At 61.0% G+C, this 18,450-nt stretch overlaps 1 protein-coding gene across 6 annotated transcripts in view; it reads left to right on the forward strand.

Annotated features, from left to right (window-relative positions):
• Window positions 1-933: 933 nt before the first annotated feature.
• LOC100219141 (cyclic AMP-dependent transcription factor ATF-7-like) overlaps window positions 934-18,450 on the forward strand; it is a 48,493-nt gene continuing 30,976 nt past the window's right edge. For all 6 annotated transcript variants that reach the window (XM_072919647.1, XM_072919651.1, XM_072919650.1 and 3 more), the window contains exons 1-2: window positions 934-1,043; window positions 14,053-14,111. In XM_072919647.1, the coding sequence (XP_072775748.1) occupies window positions 14,064-14,111 (48 nt within the window). In that variant the 5' untranslated portion in view covers window positions 934-1,043; window positions 14,053-14,063. The remainder of the gene's footprint in view (window positions 1,044-14,052; window positions 14,112-18,450) is intronic.

The following is an 18,450-nucleotide window of genomic DNA, read 5'->3' on the forward strand; positions in this document are numbered from 1 at the left end:
CCCGCGGCTGCTCTCCCCGTGGGGACAAACGGGACACGGGGACACCTGGGGACACCTTGGGGACACCTGGGGACACCATGAGGACACCTTGAGGACACCTTGGGGACACCTGGGAACATCGGGGGGCACCTGGGGACACCTTAGGGACACCTTGGGGACACTTGAGGACACCTTGGGACACCATGGGAACACCTGGGGACACTTGGGGACACCATGGGAACACCTGGGGACACCTGGGGACACCTTGGGAACACCTTGGGACACCTGGGGACATAGGGGGGCACCTTGGGGACACTTGGGGACACCATGGGAACACCTGGGGACACCTTGGGGACACTTTGGGGACACGGTGCCCCCCCCCCCCAGGTGCGCTCACCTGCGCTGTCCCGCGTTCCCGCCAGAGGGCGCGCGCGGCCCCGCCCCCCGCCCAGGCCCCGCCCCCCGGCCCGCTCCGAGTCCTCCGGTCCGGCAGGGGGCGCCACAGCCCCGGCGGCGCATGCGCACATGGAGCGGCTGAGAGAGGGACCCCCCCCAGGGCTATCCTGGGTCTGTCCCAGGCTGCCCCGTGCCTATCCCGTGCTATCCCGGTCTATCCTGGTCTAACCCGTGCATATCCCGGTCTATTCCGTGCCTATCCCGGTCTATTCCGGGTCTATCCCGGTCTATTCCGTGTCTATTCCGTGCCTATCCCGGTCTGTCCCGTGCCCATCCCGGTCCATCCCTGGCCTATCCCGGCTCTATCCCGGCTCTATCCCTGGCCTGTCCCGGCTCTATCCCGGTCCATCCCGTGCCTGTCCCGTGCCTGTCCCGTGCCTGTCCCGGTCTCGTCCCCGCGGGGCCCCCGGGGCGGGGCCTGTCTCAGACCACGCCCACTCCGCGCGGCAGCCCCGCCCCTCCCGCCGCGGCCCCGCCCCGGGGCCCCCATTGGCCGCGGCGCCGTTAGCTGCGCGCGGCTCTCGCGAGAGCCGGGCGCGCGGGGCGGGGGGGCGGCGGCGGCCCCAGCGCGAGCGGCGGCGGCGGCGGGCCCGGCGCGGCTCCCTCAGGTACCGGCGGCGGCGGGAGCGGCGGGGCGGCCCCGGGCGGGGCGGCGGCGGCAGCGGCGGGGCGGCCCCGGGGGCGGCGGGAGCCCCGGCCGGCCCCTCCCCCCACAACTCTCCCCGAGTTTTCGTGCGGCCCTGGCTCCGCCCGCCCCGCCCCCGCGCTGAGCGACGGCGCTCCTCGGCCAATCGCGGCGCGCGCCGCCCCTGAGCGGCGGGCCCGGCGGCCAATGGCGGGCGAGGGGGGCGCCGCTCGGCGGGAAAGCCCCGCCCACGGGGCGGGCCCGGGAGCGCTGAGGGGCCCGGGCGGGGCGGGGGGGACGGGATGGGGCGGGGGGGAGACAGGAATGGGGCTGAGGGGAGCCGGGAATGGGGCTGGGGGGAGCCGGGAATGGGGCTGGGGGGAGCCGGGAATGGGGCTGGGGGGGACAGGAATGGGGCTGGGGGTGAGACAGGAATGGGGCTGGGGGGGACAGGAATGGGGCTGGGGGTGAGACAGGAATGGGGCTGGGGGCGAGGGGAGCCAGAGATGGGGCTGGGGGGAGACAGGAATGGGGCTGGGGGCGAGGGGAGCCAGAGATGGGGCTGGGGGGAGACAGAGATGGGGCTGGGGGTGAGGGGAGACGGGAATGGGACTGGGGGGAGACAGGAATGGGGCTGGGGGAGTTCAGGTCTGAGGGGAGCGCGGAATGAGGCTGGGGGCTCAGGGGGGCTGAGGGGAGCCCCGAAATGGGGCTGGGGGATGAGGGGACCCCGGTGTGGGGCCGGGGGCTCAGGGGGGCTGAGGAGGTACAGGGTCTCTGTGTTGGGGGTCTCTGTTCTGGGGGTCTCTGTTTTGGGTACAGGGTCTCTGTGCTGGGGAAGGGTCTCTGTGCTGGGGGTCTCTGTGCTGGGGAGGGGTCTCTGTGCTGGGTACAGGGTCTCTGTTTTGGGTACAGGGTCTCTGTGCTGGGGAAGGGTCTCTGTGCTGGGGAAGGGTCTCTGTTCTGGGGAAGGGTCTCTGTGCTGGGGTCTCTGTGCTGGGGAAGGGTCTCTGTGCTGGGGAAGGGTCTCTGTGCCGGGGTCTCTGTGCTGGGGTCTCTGTGCTGGGGAAGGGTCTCTGTGCTGGGGAAGGGTCTCTGTGCTGGGGAAGGGTCTCTGTGCTGGATCTGTGTTCTGGGGGTCTCTCTGGCACCGCTCCCCGCGGGGTTTTGGCCCTGCTGCTGTGCCCGGGTGGGTTTCGGGGCGCAGTCGCTCTCCCACCGGCCTGTCTGCTCTGGGAACCCCAAACCCGGCCTGTTCCTGTGGAAAGTTCCTGGTTTTGGGGTGCTGCTGAGCCGTGGGACACCCGGGGGTTGTTCCAGCGGGAATCTCAGCCTTTTCCCGGGGTTTGTCTGTGTTTTCCTGCATCTCTGGGAGCAGCAGCAGGAGAACTTCCGGGCTTTGCACACAAACTTTGGGAATGCCGAGCCTCCCTGCCCAGATTCCTGTGGCTGGTCTCTGGGTGCGTTCCTGTTTTGTTTCTGCTTTCTCGGGGTTCCCCATTCCCCGGGGCTCTCCCGTTTCCCCGGCAGGGCTGAGCCCACCGGAGCGCCCACCGGAGCCTCCCTGCTCGGGGCAGGCCGGGGGTCCCTGCCGGGAGCGGCCAAAAGGCAATTCCAGCTCCCCATCCCTGCCGCAATTCCCGATTCCTCCCAAACCCCCGTGAGGATTCCAGGGGATGTGGGGTGGGAATCCCCCTCGTGCTGGGAATGGGGAACTCGAGAGAGGAACCGGCTGGGGCTGTGGTGTCCTGCTGAGGAGGGGAACGGCCTGGGGAGTAACCCTGGGAGCTGCTGGTCCTGGGGAAGAGAAGGAATAACCCCAGGAGCTGCTGGAATGTCCTGGGGAATAACCCTGGGAGCTGCTGGTCCTGGGGAGTAACCCTGGGAGCTGCTCAAATGTCCTGGGGAATAACCCTGGGAGCTGCTGGAACGGCCTGGGGAATAACCCTGGGAGCTGCTGGAACGGCCTGGGGAATAACCCTGGGAGCTGCTGGTGATGAGGAGGGGAAAGAGTAACCCTGGGAGCTGCTGGTCCTGGGGAAGAGAAGGAATAACCCTGGGAGCTGCTGGAATGTCCTGGGGGATAACCCTGGGAGCTGCTAGTCCTTAGAAGGAGAGGGAATAACCCTGGGAGCTTCTGGAACGTCCTGGGGAGTAACTCTGGGAGCTGCTGGTGATGAGGAGGGGAAAGAATAACCCTGGGAGCTGCAGGTCCTGGAGAGGGGAAGGAATAATGCTGGGAGCTGCTCAAATGTTCTGGGGAATAACCCTGGGAGCTGCTGGAATGTCCTGGGAATAACGTTGGGAGCTGCAGATCATGGGGAGAAGAAGGAATAACCCTGGGAGCTGCTGGTGATGAGGAGGGGAAGGAAAAACCCTGAGAGCTGCTCAGACATCCTGGGGAATAACCCTGGGAGCTGCTGGTCCTGGGGAAGAGAAGGAATAACCCTGGAAGGGCGGTGGGGCTGGAGCCGTGGTGGGGCCACTCCGGGCCGGGGCTGGAAGGGTCCCCAGGCTGGAAGGGTCCCGGGGCTGGAAGGGTCCCGGGGCTGGAAGGGTCCCGGGGATGGAAGGGTCCCCGGGCTGGAAGGGTCCCGGGGCTGGAAGGGTCCCGGGGATGGAAGGGTCCCCGGAATGGAAGGGTCCCGGGGCTGGAAGGGTCCCGGGGCTGGAAGGGTCCCGGGGCTGGGAGGGTCCCGGGGCTGGAAGGGTCCCTGCCCCGGGCTGGAAGGGTCCCGGGGCTGGAAGGGTCCCGGGGCTGGAAGGGTCCCCGGGCTGGAAGGGTCCCGGGGCTGGAAGGGTCCCGGGGCTGGAAGGGTCCCCGGGCTGGAAGGGTCCCGGGGCTGGAAGGGTCCCGGGGATGGAAGGGTCCCTGCCCCAGGCTGGAAGGGTCCCGGGGCTGGAAGGGTCCCTGGCTGGAAGGGTCCTGGGGCTGGAAGGGTCCCCGTGCCAGGCCCCGTGCCCACGGTGCCGTTCTGTGTGTCAGGGAAGGAGCTCTGCCTTTGCCTTTGCCTTTGGACTCGTTTTCTGCCGCGTCCCACGTGCTGCTGCTGTGCCTCTGCTTGGGTTTATTTATCCTCCGACTTTCTTGGGGCCTTCTTTTTCTTTCTTTTTAGTTTTTCCCCCTTCTTTCTCCCCCCCTTTTTTTTTCTTCCATCTTTTTTTTCCCCCCTTTTTTTCCTCCTTCTTTTTTTTCCCTCCTTTTTTTCCTCCTTCTTTTCCCCCCCCCTTCTTTCTTTTCCCCCTTCTTTTCCTTTCCCCTCTTTTTTTCCCCCCCATTCCTGGCTCTGCAAACCGAGGCCAGATTTCCCAAACTGCAGCCAGGGGGGAAACGCTGGAGGTGCTGAGGAATTCCCAATGGATGCTCCCCCTTCCCTGGGGTTGTCCCTCACCTTTCCTTTGTTTTCTCTTTTCTTTTTTTTTTTTTGGCATCCATTTCTGCACTCCTTTTTCTGCACTCCTTTTTCTACAATCCATTTCTGCACTCCATTTCTGCACTCCTTTTTCTGCACTCCATTTCTGCACTCCATTTCTGCACTCCATTTCTGCACTCCTTTTTCTGCACTCCTTTTTCTGCACTCCATTTCTGCACTCCTTTTTCTGCACTCCATTTCTGCACTCCATTTCTGCACTCCATTTCTGCACTCCATTTCTGCACTCCTTTTTCTGCACTCCATTTCTGCACTCCTTTTTCTGCACTCCATTTCTGCACTCCATTTCTGCACTCCATTTCTTCAGGCCCTCTCTGCAATCCCTTCTGCCCGCAGCATTTCTCTCTCCCCTCAGGTTTTTAGGGCTCGTGCATCAAACAGCAGCACCCTAAACCCCCCCGAGAGCTGAAGGAGGGTGGGCTGGGATAATACCGGGGCCACAGGAGGTTTTTGTGGCACAGGAGGGCGGTGTGGGGCTCCCTGGCCCCGTTATTTGGGTTCACGGGCAGGTTTTGTCGAGGCACTCGTTCTCAGCCCTGGCTCTCCCGCTCCTCGCAGCCCTGACTTTGCTCTTCCCTTCAAACCATCCACACATGTCGGCGGGGAAAATATGTTCCAGCTCAGCTCGGGGCTCTCATGCCTCGTTTGCAGCAGCTTTCATTGAAACAAGGGCTCTGAAGTGGTGAAATAATTTCAGGAAATGGGACTCCAGTTTCTGGGTCACTCAGGCATTTCCGAGGTAAAATACTGCGGCGGCTGCGGGGTAATTACGGGGCGGGCGAGGAGCAGCGGCGCTCCGAGGCCTCCCCTTCCTCCCGTAAAGCTGAGTTATTGCCCTGCGCCGCCGTAGATCTCGGCACGGCCGGGATGGATCGCCCCAGAGCCGCTCCTGCCGCAGCCTCTGCCCTGCCCGCGCCTCCTCGGCTTTTCCTGCACAGCTTTGGGCTTGGGGCTGCGTTTGTGCCGGGGCCAGGCACGGGTCGTGCCCCTGGGGCGGGCAGAGCTCTGCTCTGACAGGGGTCAGGGCTCCTGGAGATAGCCACGAGCTCCCTGGGGCTGCTCAGAGCTCCCTGGGGCTGCTTGGAGCTCCCTGGGGCTGCTTGGAGCTCTGGAGGTTGCCACGAGCTCCTGGAGGTGATTTGGAGCTCTGGAGATGGCCACGAGCTCCTGGAGGTTGCCACGAGTTCCCTGGGGCCACTCAGAACTCCCTGGAGCTGCTTGGAGCTCCCTGGAGATAGCCACGAGCTCCCTGGGGCTGCTCAGAGCTCCCTGGGGCTGCTTAGAACTCTGGAGGTTGTCATGACCTCCTGGAGGTTGCCATGAGCTTGGGAGGTTGCCACGAGCTCCTGGAGTTGATTTGGAGCTCCTGGAGATGGCCATGAGCTCCCTGGAGGTGATTTGGAGCTCTGGAGATGGCCACGAGTTCCTGGAGATGGCTACAAGCTCCTGGAGGTGGCCACAAGCTCCCTAGAGGTAGCCACGAGCTCCCTGGGGCTGCTCGGAGCTCCCTGGGGCTGCTCGGAGCTCTGGAGGTTGCCATGAGCTCATGGAGGTTGCCATGAGCTTGGGAGGTTGCCATGAGCTCCTGGAGGTGATTTGGAGCTCTGGAGATGGCCACGAGCTCCTGGAGGTGGCCACGAGTTCCCTGGAGGTTACCACGAGTTCCCTGGGGCCACTCAGAATTCCCTGGAGCTGCTCGGAGCTCCTGGAGTTTGCCACGAGCTCCTGGAGTTGCCACAAGCTCTGGGAGGTTGCCATGAGCTCTGGAGGCCACTTGGAGCTCCTGGAGGTTGCCACAAGCTCCTGGAGTTTGCCACGAGCTCCTGGAAGTTGCCACGAGCTCCTGGAGGTGATCCCACCAAGGGGCCAGACGCTCCCGAATCCCTGTCTGGGTGCTCTGGCCGAGGTCAGGGCTTTGCCTGGCGGTGACAGAATGGTGACAATGTCCCTGTCCCTGTCTGGGTGCTCTGGCCGAGGTCAGGGCTTTGCTCTGAGGTGACAGGAGGTGACAATGCCCCGTCCCCAGCAGCTGGAGCCTTTTCCCACAGCCCCGGTCCGGGACCCCCGTGGGACCCCCGAGGGGCAGAGGAGAGGCTCTGGCAGGAACGGAGCTGCCCAAGGCTGCTCCAAGGCACTTCCAGCCAGAAATGAGGAGTTTTGCACATCTCCAACACCCCTGAGGCCGTGAAGTTTTGGCTTTTGGGGATCCTCTGGAGCCCCAACAGCCAGAAAGGCCCAGCCCCAGGGAGCTGCTGGGGCTTGGCTGAGGTTTCTGGTTAAACACCCCGTGGCTGGGGGGGATTTGTTTCCAGCGAATTCCCTGCCAATATTCCAGTTTATACAGTTGGGTTTGCTTTGCTTTGTCGAGCCCACGGAGCGTGAGGGAGTTGTGCCTCCGGAGCAGGTTTTAGAGCTGGCTCTTGGCCTCCTTTCTCACACGGCAATTTGAAGCTCTTGCAGCTTTCTGGTTACAAAAGCAAACACTCTCCCTCCTTCCCTCACACCCCAAAATAACCTGAAAATGTGAGTTTAGGCGCAAGAGCCGCCCGGGGGGGCCTCTCCCTGCAAAACTGAAAGTCTTTCGCAATTTCCATGGGTGGATCCGGGTGGGGAGAGGCAGAGGGAGCTGCGGGCACCCCGAGGGGCAGGAGCAGCGCTGGCAGCAGCTCCAGTCTGAGAGTCTGGTGTGTGCAGGGACAGGAGCAGCGCTGGCAGCAGCCCTGGCCTGGTGTGAGCAGCTCCAAACAGCTCTGGGGCACAGGAGGAACCCTCAGCCCAGTGTGAGCAGCTCCAAACAGCTCTGGGGCACAGGAGGAACCCTCAGCCTGGTCTGAACAGCTCCAAACAGCTCTGGGGCACAGGAGGAACCCTCAGCCTGGTCTGAACAGCTCCAAACAGCTCTGGGGCACAGGAGGAGCCCTCAGCCTGGTCTGAACAGCTCCAAACAGCTCTGGGGGACAGGAGGAGCCCTCAGCCTGGTCTGAACAGCTCCAAACAGCTCTGGGGCACAGGAGGAGCCCTCAGCCTGGTCTGAACAGCTCCAAACAGCTCTGGGGGACAGGAGGAGCCCTCAGCCTGGTCTGAACAGCTCCAAACAGCTCTGGGGCACAGGAGGAGCCCTCAGCCTGGTGTGAGCAGCTCCAAACAGCTCTGGGGCACAGGAGGAGCAGCGCTGGCAGCAGCCCTGGCCCGGTTTGTGCAGCTCCGGGCACCCTGAAGGATCGAAGCCGCCCTGGGAGCGGCCCTGAGCCTAAAGTGTGCAGCCCCAGGTCACCCCGAGTCCCACAGCAGCTGGGGTGAGGAGCCAGCCCAGCTCCACAGAGCAGCTGGGACCCCACTCCTGCTGTTCCCTGGGTTTTTTGGAGCAGCTGGGACCCCACTGCTGCTCTTCCCTGGGTTTTTTGGAGCAGGTGGGACCCCACTCCCACTTTCCCCTGGTTTATTTGCAGGAGGAGCTGTAGGTTGCTCCCTCAGGTGAGGATGGCTGGTGGTGCTTGCAGTCACCCGGGCTGGCACGGGCAGGGACAGCCAGCAGCCCTGGCCAGGACAGGGCTCTGTCCCTGCCCTCCTGGGTGGCCCTGCTGGCCCCAGGCTCGGGAAGCTCCACGAGTGGCCTCAGGAAAACCACGGGAGCCTTTCCTGGCCAGGCTCGGAGCGCTCTGCTTCCTTCCTCGCCTTTTCAGGGGAAATCTCGGTTCTTCTGGAGAGCCTGGGGGGCACAGCAGTGCGGGGTCACAGCCCGGGGACAGTGCAGGGACACAGCCTGGGGACAGTGCAGGGACACAGCCTGGGGTCACAGCCCGGGGACAGTGCAGGGACACAGCCTGGGGGGCACAGCAGTGCAGGGACACAGCCTGGGGACACAGCCTGGGGGACACAGCCCGGGGACAGTCCAGGGACACAGCCTGGGGACAGTCCGGGGACACAGCCCGGGGGTCACAGCCTGGAATCACAGCCTGGGGACACAGCCCGGGGACAGTGCAGGGACACAGCCTGGGGGGCACAGCAGTGCAGGGACACAGCCTGGGGACACAGCTTGGGGACAGTGCAGGGACACAGCCTGGGGGGCACAGCAGTGCAGGGACACAGCCTGGGGACACAGCTTGGGGACAGTCCAGGGACACAGCCCGGGGGTCACAGCCTGGAATCACAGCCTGGGGACAGTCCAGGGACACAGCCTGGGGACAGTCCAGGGACACAGCCTGGGGACAGTGCAGGGACACAGCCCGGGGACAGTGCAGGGACACAGCCTGGGGACACAGCCCGGGGGTCACAGCCTGGGGACACAGCCCGGGGACAGTCCAGGGACACAGCCTGGGGACACAGCCTGGGGACACAGCTTGGGGACAGTGCAGGGACACAGCCTGGGGACACAGCCGAGGGGGACGCAGCCCTGCGCTTCCTTCTCCTGGGCTGGAAATGGCAGCGGGCGCTGCCTCCCCTCCCTGTGCTCCCCCAGAGCGATTCGGGGCTGGCACGGGGGGTTTGTGTGTTCTCCTGGAAGCCAGAGGCTGCCCCAGCCCCGATCTGCAGCCATCCATAATAATCTGGTTCCTTGCCGTTTGTGTTTGAATGGGTTTGTTTGTGCTCCTGGCACGGCTCCCGGGCTGGCAGAGCTGCCCAGAGGAGCTGGGCTGGGCTGGCTGAGGGTTAACCCCACAGAGCTGGGCTGGGATGGGCAAGAGTTAACCCCACAGAGCTGGGCTGGCTGAGGGTTAACCCCACAGAGCCGGGCTGGGCTGGCCACTCACTGAGCTCAGAATTAACCCCACAGAGCTGGGCTGGGCTCAGAATTAACCCTGTGGAGCTGGGCTGGCCAGGCCGAGAGTTAACCCCATGGAGCTGGGCTGGGCTGGCCACTGGCTGGGCTCAGAATTAATTAACCCCACAGAGCTGAGCTGGCCACTGTGTGAGCTCTGAATTAGCCCCATGGGGCTCTGCTGGCCGCAGGCTGGACTCAGAATTAACCCCGTGGGGCTGGGCTGGGCTGGCCACTGGCTGGGCACTGATAATCAGCCCCATCCTGGGTTTTTATCCACAACCTGCCCCAAAAAGCGGGCAGCCTTCGTGCCAGCCCCTTCTCTGTCCTGCCTGGCTGCTCTCCTGCTCTGCAGCAGTTCCTGGGGATGGGCTGCGGAGCCTCGGGAGCCGTGCCTGGCTCCTGCCCGGCTCCAGGAGCTGCTGCCCGGCTCCAGGAGCTGCTGCCCGGCCCCAGGAGCTCCTGCCCGGCCCCAGGAGCTGCTGCCCGGCCCCAGGAGCTGCTGCCCGGCTCCAGGGGCTCCTGCCCGGCTCCAGGGGCTCCTGCCCGGCCCCAGGGGCTCCTGCCCGGCCCCAGGAGCTGCTGCCCGGCTCCAGGAGCTCCTGCCTGGCTCCAGGAGCTGCTGCCCGGCCCCAGGAGCTGCTGCCCGGCCTGGCTGGGCCCTGCCTGCCCCTGCCCCTTCCCCGTGCCCCTCTCCCGCAGTCGGGCCCAGCCCAGCCCATGCCAGCAGCCTGGCTCGGTGCCTCCCCAGGCTCAGCCTATTTTAGGAGAGGCTCTCGCAGCCCTGCCGGGTTTGTTCACGCTCGTGCAGCCCTCGGCTTCAGTTTTGTGGTCATGTTAATGTGGAGTTTGTCCTCGTGGTTTGTGGGCATAACCCAGAGCTGTGCGGGTGCTGGTGGGGGAGAGGGTGCTGGAGAGGGATCCCTGCTGGAACAGGGATCCCTGCTGGAAAAGGGATCCCAGCTGGAGAGGGATCCGTGCTGGAGAGGGATTCCAGCTGGAGAGGGATCTGTCCTGGAGAGAGATCCCAGCTGGAGAGGGATCTGTGCTGGAACAGGGATCCCAGCTGGAAAAGGGATCCGTGCTGGAGAGAGATCCCAGCTGGAACAGGGATCCCAGCTGGAGAAGGATCTGTCCTGGAGAGAGATCCCAGCTGGAGAGAGATCTGTGCTGGCACAGAACAGTGTCTGCACACCCCCACCAGTGTTTTTTGTGGCCTGCAGCATTCCCAGTGCAATTCCCAGTGCCGTTCCCAGTGTATTCCCAGTGCAATTCCCAGTACATTCCCAGTGCAATTCCCAGTGCAGTTCCCGGTGTATTCCCAGTGCATTCCCAGTGTATTCCCAGTGTATTCCCAGTGCATTCCCAGTACATTCCCAGTGCAGTTCCCAGTACATTCCCAGTACATTCCCAGTGCCGTTCCCATTACATTCCCAGTACATTCCCAGTACATTCCCAGTACATTCCCAGTACAATTCCCAGTACAATTCCCAGTACATTCCCAGTACAATTCCCAGCGCATCCCAGTGCCCCCTGCCCATCCTGCAGTGCCCCCTGCCCATCCTGCAGTGCCCCCTGCCCACCCTGCAGTGCCCGGTGCAGGTGTCGGGCAGCAGCAGCAGCGTTCCTGCGGCGGGGTCACGCGCCAGGACAACAATAGAACTTTAATTTTAGAGCATTTCCAGCTCCGTGCCCGGCGCCCAGCGGGGCCGAGGTCTGGGCAGTTCCTTCCGCAGAGGGAAAGGTGAATTGCTGTTGTTGTGTGCTGTTCTCACGGGGATTTGTGGCGCAGACAGTCACTCCTGAGTGTGGCCAGCCACGAGAGACCGGGACTGCCAAACCCTGACGCTCCCGGCTCAGCTCCTTCTCTGAGCATCCCGTGGGAGCTTCCCGGTGCCGGGATGTTACTGTACACGAGGTGAACCCAACGGGAAGAGATGACGGTGTCTGACTCGGTTCAGAAGGCTGGATTATTTCTTTATTATAACTATGCTAAAATTCATTAATATACTGTATAAAAGGAGGATACTAAAACTGCATACTACTTTCTCTGACTCTAACTCTCACACAACTCGTGCCCCTCTCTGAGAGCCCAGCCCCAGTGGGGTTGGATTGGATTGGGTTGGATTGGATTGGATTGGATTGGATTGGATTGGATTGGATTGGATTGGATTGGATTGGCCACCAGGCTCAAACAATCCTCACCAGAATCCAACCAAGCAACACCCCAGGGAAATAATTCTCCAAACACATTTTACAGAGGAAAAACAAGGAGCAGAAATAGAAATTGTTTTCTCTTCCATGTCTCTCTGTGCACCTCTGTAAAGAATCCCGAGAGGGAGAGAAATGTGCTTGGCACAGGCCGTGCGAGGCCAGCCCGCACTGGGTGTGCCCCGTGCCACCCCGTCTGGGGAGGTGACAGTGCCAGCCAGCCCCGGTGTCACCGCGGGCACAGGGACGGGGCCAGCCCGGTGTCACTGCCGGTGTCACTGCCGGTGTCACTGCCCGGTGTCACTGCCCGGTGTCACCGCGGGCACAGGGACAGGGCCAGCCCGGTGTCACTGCCGGTGTCACTGCCGGTGTCACTGCCCGGTGTCACTGCCCAGTGTCACTGCCCGGTGTCACTGCCCAGTGTCACTGCCCGGTGTCACTGCCGGTGTCACCGCGGGCACAGGGACAGGGCCAGCCCGGTGTCACTGCCGGTGTCACTGCCCGGTGTCACTGCCCGGTGTCACTGCCTGGTGTCACTGCCCGGTGTCACCGTGGGCACAGGGACAGGGCCAGCTCCCAGTGCCCAATCAGCTCCTGCCTGGGCCCTTCCTAAGGACAGGATTTATGGAGGGAATTTATCCCGGCTAAACGTGACATAAATCTGAGCACACGCGTGTGTGTCCTGCAGCCGGGAGCGGCTGGATCTTGCTTTGGGAACGGGGGGATCCTTCTGGGACAGCCAGGATCAGCTGGATCCTGCTTTGGGAACAGGAGGATCTTCCTGGGGCAGCCTGGAGCAGCTGGATCCTGCTTTGGGAACGGGGGGATCAGTTAAATCCGTCTTTGGGAATGAGAGGATCCTCTTGGGGCAGCCAGGATCAGCTGGATCCTGTTTTGGGAACGGGGGGATCAGTTAAATCCATTTTTGGGAATGAGAGGATCCTCCTGGGGCAGCCAGGAGCAGCTGGATCCTGCTTTGGGAACGAGAGGATCCTCCCGGGGCATCCAGGAGCAGCTGAGTCCCTCCAGAGCTGTGGTGTCACCTCAAGGCTCCCCTGCTCTGCCACCTCCTGTGTCACTTTTGGGATTTCTGGGGCTGTTCCTGATGTTTGGGTGCCCTTGTTCCCCCTGGGCCGGGCAGGGCTTTGGCTGCCAGCCCGTGCCACTGGTGACAGGGACATTTATTCCCGTTCCTGTTGGTGACAGGGACATTTATCCCCATTTCTGTTTGCACAGCCCCCAGAGTTTGGCTCCATAAATCCAAATCCAGCCCAGCGCCGGGGCTCTCTGCCTCTGCTTTGTGGGATCTCAGCTGCTCTCTTTGTTTGTGGGATCCCAGCTCCTCTGTTTGTGGGATCCCAGCTCCTCTGTTTGTGGGATCCCAGCTCCTCTGTTTGTTTGTGGGATCCCAGCTCCTCTCTTTGTGGGATCCCAGCTCCTCTCTTTGTTTGTGGGATCCCAGCTCCTCTCTTTGTGGGATCTCAGCTGCTCTCTTTGTTTGTGGGATCCCAGCTCCTCTCTTTGTGGGATCCCAGCTCCTCTCTTTGTTTGTGGGATCCCAGCTCCTCTATTTCTGGGATCCCAGCTCCTCTCTTTGTGGGATCCCAGCTCCTCTCTTTCTTTGTGGGATCCCAGCTCCTCTCCTGTCAGCCCTGGGGTCTTGCTGCCGTGGCTGTGGGAAGGAATTCACCTCCCACAGCAGAAAATCACCAATTCTGCTCACTCTGAGCAGCTCATCATTCCTGTCCGGGGAGCAGAAGCTCCTGCCGCTCCCCTGCCGCATTCCTGGAGCTCCTAAAAATACCCAGCCCGGGTCCTGCTGGCATTCCAGCCCTGCCGGGGAGCAGGAGGTGCTGGAGCCCCCGAGCAGCCCCCGAGGGCTCAGCACAGCTCTGTGACCCCCTGTGAACACACAAACTCCTGTGCGTGGGGGAACCGCTGCTGCTCGACTTTGAGGCTGTGGGGGGGAGGGTTTTACTTTATTTACTCTTATTTTTTATTAATGAGAGCAGCTTCACTTGTAGCATAATAGGAGTGAGTGTTTTGTTATCCTTGGCTGTAATCCGTGATAAACTGCCCCTGCCATCAGCCTTGTAGTTTACCCACTGGGGAGCCCGATTATTGCCTTGTAAAACGGAGCACCACTCCTATAATCCCTTAATTAATTAAATGACAAATTTTAGTTCTCTCCCATTGAAAATATAACGGTGCAGAGAGAGGCCGTGGATTTATTTGATGGCTGCTCGCTCGCACTTTGTTTCCCGCGGATTGCCACGGTCCCTGCTGGTTTGTTTGTGCGGGGGGGACTCCTGGGCTGCTCCAGGGCCGGCTCTGAGGGTCCCCGCGGGGCTCGGCGTGTTCCCTGACCCCAAACCCTGAGCAGGGATGAGGTGACACCCTGCAGGAGGTGACACCGAGCCGCAGGACACCTCTGGGCGATGCTGGAGCCCAGGGGAGCTCCCACACCTTCCCAGCTGTGAAACCCACCCAGGTCCCTCCCAGACCCTGAACCGGGATAATTCCCATCCCCCGCTGGTGCCTGGGGGGTTTTGGGGCTGTTTAAGGATTTCTCTCCCTTCTCTGCTCCCCAGGCTGCTGCAGGATGGGTGACGACCGGCCCTTCGTGTGCGGCGCCCCGGGCTGCGGACAGGTACGGCCGGCGGGGCTGGGCCTCCCTGGGGCCTGCTGGGGCTTGTTTGGGGTCTGCTGGGGCTGGGGCTTGTTTGGGGTCTGCTGGGGTTGGGGTCTGATGGGGCTGGGGTCTGCTGGGGTTGGGGTCTGATGGGGCAGGGGGTCTGCTGGGGTTTGGGGTCTGCTGGGGTTTGGGGTCTGCTGGGGTTTGGGGTCTGCTGGGCTGGGGTCTGCTGGGATTTGGGGTGTGCTGGGCTTCGGCCTCAGCTCTGCTGGGCTTCAGCTGCTTTGGCTTTGGGGTTAATGGCGTTTTGGCTTTGGGGTTAATGGCATTTTGGCTTTGGGGTTTAATGGGATTTTGGCTGTTTTGGCTTTAGGGTTTAATGGGATTTTGGCTCCTTTGGCTTTGGAGTTAATGGGATTCTGGCTGTTTTGGCTTTGAAGTTAATGGGATTTTGGCTGTTTTGGCTTTGTGGTTACTGGGATTTTGGTGTAACGGGGCTGGGGCCGGTTGATCCCGGAGCCCGAGCGCTCCGAGCCGCCGTTCCAGGGGCTCCTGGGGCAGAGCAGCCCCAGGGGGGAGAGCAGCCCCAGGGGGGAGAGCAGCCCCCGGGCTCTGCAGGGTGCAGACCCTGGCCCTGAGCTCAGCTCCCAGCAGAGCCCCCCAGGCCGGGCTGGGCTGGCTCCTGTGCCCCCGTCCTGTCCCCTCCGGGGCCCGGGGCTCCGAGTTCCCCCTCTGGAGCAGCTGGGAATGTGACAGGTGACGGGAGATGCTCCCCAAAACGCTATTTTGGGATGGGTTCCTTGTGGGAATTCCTCCTCCCTGGAGGCTGCGGAGCTTCCTGGGCTGAGGGAGGGGGATGAGGGGTGCGGGAGGCTCTTCCTCCTCCGGCCTCACCTTCCCGTCTCCTTTTCCTTCCCTTTCCTGGAAAACGCTGCTCCCACCCCTTTTCCTTCCCTTTCCTGGGAAATCGGCGCCGTCCCAAAGCTGAGCTCAGGGGCTCCCTGGCCCTTGGTACTGGGAGGAACTGGGGGATGATGGAATTGCTGCTGGTTTTGTGGGATCTGCTGGACACTGGAGGGTGATGGAATTCCTGCTGATTTAAAAACACCTATTTAGGGTTTTTAATGATGGGTGATGGAATTGCTGCTGGAATTAGTGGGATCTGCTGGACTCTGGGGATGATGGAATTGCTCTGAGTTAAAAACACATATTTAGGGTTTCCCAGCTTTCTGGTCATTGTGACAGGAGCCTTACCCAGACCCTTCCCCTCCCCTCTTGCAGGTGAATTTCCTCCTTGTGCCTTTTCTTTTTTGTCTTTTTTTTTTTTTTGGGAGGCTGCTTTTTATCTGAAACTTCTTTGCCTGTGAAATTGTGCAGGCCATTTATAAAATGTATTAGCTGTGTTTGAGCGCTTAATGGAGTGAGCCCTTCAATCACACAGCCCTAAAATCGGCTTCAAACAAGCAATTAAGGCAAACAACAATGTATTTAAATTTAATCTCCCACAATCTCCCACAAATGACATATAAAGGTGGCTGCTTCCTCCTCTGGCTGTTCCAGCCTGCTGCTTATGGGTAATTCCGACAATTCCTCATGTTAATATGGAAATGCTGGAATCCTGGTAATTCCGAGCGGGTGATTCATGGGGATCCAGCCTGACCTCAGCCTGCTGCTCCCAGAACGTCCTTCAGAGCGGGGCAGGGCTGGGATGGGGATCCAGGGCTGGGATCCGGGATGGGATGGGGTCCTGGGATGGGATCCGGGGTGGGATGGGGTCCTGGGATGGGATGGGATCCAGGGATGGGGATCCAGGGCTGGGATCCGGGATGGGATGGGGTCCTGGGATGGGATGGGATCCAGGGATGGGGATCCAGGGCTGGGATCCGGCCTGGGATGGGGATCCAGGGCTGGGATCCGGGGTGGGATGGGGTCCTGGGATGGGATCCAGGGCAGGGCCAGCAGGGCTGGCACGGGGGAATGTCCTGGGGTGACTTTTTGGTTTGCCCCAGCAGCTGCTTCCTTCCCTCTGTAGCTGACACCAGCCCCATCTTTTATGCCCTAAACCCCTTTTTACTCCTTTCTTCCTCTGTTTTTCCTCTTTCCCCCTCTTCCCTCCCTTTTTCCTCCTTTTTTCCTCCTTCCCCCCCTTTTCCCTTCTTGTTTCCTCCCTTTTTCCTCCTTTCCCCCCATTTTCCCTTCTTTTTTCCTCCCTTTTTCCTCCTTTCCCCCCCATTTTCCCTTCCTTTTTCTTCCTTTTTCCTCCTTTTCTCCCCCCTTTTCCTCCTTTTCTCCTCCTTTTCTCCTCCTTTTTTCCTCCTTTTCCCCACCTTTTCCCTCCTTTTTTCCTGCTTTTCTCCTTTTTCCTCCTTTTTTCCTCATTTCCCCCTTTTCCTCCCTTTTCCCCCTTTTCCTCTATTTTTCCTCCTTTTCCCCTCCTTCCCCCCCTTTCCTCCCTTTTTTCCTCCCTTTTTTCCTCCCTTTCCCCCCCTTTTCCTCCTTTTCCCCTCTTTTCCCGTTTCCATGCAGGAAAAGCGGCTGAGGGCAGCGAGGAGGGTGCCCAAAATCTCTCTGGGCAGCTCGGGGGGGGGGGGGCTGTAAACATGTTTGGGGTTGCCAGGGCTGCGGGGGGATATTTTGGGATTCTCCCAGCCCGGGCAGGGTGGCACAGCTGCCTCCCACCCCGAGGGGACAGGTGGAGAATTCCAGAATTCCCTCCCAGCTGGGATTCCATTCTGGGGGCAGCGGGGATGACGGCTGAAATCCATCTGGGAGCTGCTGGTCACCCCAAACCTCTGAATTCCGGGTGCTGGGTGCTGCTGGTCATGTCAAACATCTAAATCTGGGTGCTGGGTGCTGCTGGTCACTGGAAATCTCTCAGTTCTGGGTGCTGGGTGCTGCTGCTCACCCCAAATCTCTGAATTCTGGGTGCTGGGTGCTGCTGGTCACCCCAAATCTGGGAATTCTGGGTGCTGGGAGCTGCTGCTCACCCCAAATCTCTCAGTTCTGGGTGCTGGGTGCTGCTGGTCACCCCAAATCTCTGAATTCTGGGTGCTGGGTGCTGCTGCTCACCCCAAATCTCAGTTCCAGCCATTCTGGGGGCTGGGACTGGGGGTGTTCCCCAGCTTTGGGCAGTGGGGCAGCCCCACCTCGTTCATTAGGGAATTGAACCTTCAGGTTTGGGGAGATTTGGGAATTAAACCTTCACGTTTGGGGAACTGGGGAATTAAACCTTCAGGTTTGGGGGAGTTTGGGAGGATATTGAATATATTTAATACACTGAACATACTGAATATGTTGAATATTCTGAATACATTGAATATCTGGAATATCCTGAACACCCTGAGCAGGGAGCACGGCTTCCCAGCCCTCCCTCTGCAGCGTTTCCCTTTGCAGGGCACACAAATCATCCCTGCGGCCCTAATTCCAGAGCTCCAGTTATCCAGGCCATTTCCTCAGACAATCGTTTGCTTTTTAACCCCCCCTTAATTTCCCAATTTATTCCCCCTGAACCCTTGCTGGGAGCTGCTGCTTTGTGCAGGAAACGCCGAGCCCAGAACTTTTCACGAGGCCAGAAAAGGATTTTTTTCCCCCTCTCTCTCCTCGCTGGTTTATTGTATCCTCTTATCTTGTCATATAATAGAAATAATGTTTATGGCGTGGTGCCTGAGCATCGCTTGGCATTTAACCGGGCTCAGAGCAGTTTATGGCTCTGTGCACTCTGCTGCCGTGGCCATCAGCCCCTAAATCTCTAGTGCAGCAACGGAGCGGCCACGCAGCTCCTGCCGGGCCGAGTGGTTTGGGGTTTGGGGTTTGGGGTTTGGGGTTTGGGGTTTGGGCTGGTTTGGGGTTTGAGCCGGTTTGGGGTTTGAGCTGGTTTGGGGTTTGAGCTGGTTTGGGGTTTGAGCCGGTTTGGGGTTTGAGCTGGTTTAGGACTGAGCCGGTTTGGGACTGAGCCGGTTTGGGGTTTGGGACTGAGCCAGTTTGGAGTTTGAGCCAGTTCGGGGTTTGGGACTGAGCCAGTTTGGGAATGAGCTGGTTTGGGGTTTGAGCCGGTTTGGGGTTTGGGGCTGAGCTGGTTTGTGGTTTGAGCTGGTTTGGGGTTCTCAGTTTGGGTTCCCAGTTTGGGGTTCCCAGTTTGGGGTTCCTGAGCTGTGCCTGCTCCTGGTCTGGCTTCACCTCACGGCAGCAAGGGAGCAGTTCCCCCAGGAGCTGCAGGAGCTGCATGGGTGTCAGCGGCTGCAGGGCCTGCACGGGTGGCAGCAGCTGCAGGGCCTGCAGGGGTGGCAGCAGTTGCAGGAGCTGCAGCATTGCAGGGCCTGCACGGGTGGCAGCAGCTGCAGGAGCTGCATGGGTG

This window comes from Taeniopygia guttata, chromosome 29, assembly GCF_048771995.1.
Source record: "Taeniopygia guttata chromosome 29, bTaeGut7.mat, whole genome shotgun sequence".
Taxonomy (NCBI): domain Eukaryota; kingdom Metazoa; phylum Chordata; class Aves; order Passeriformes; family Estrildidae; genus Taeniopygia; species Taeniopygia guttata.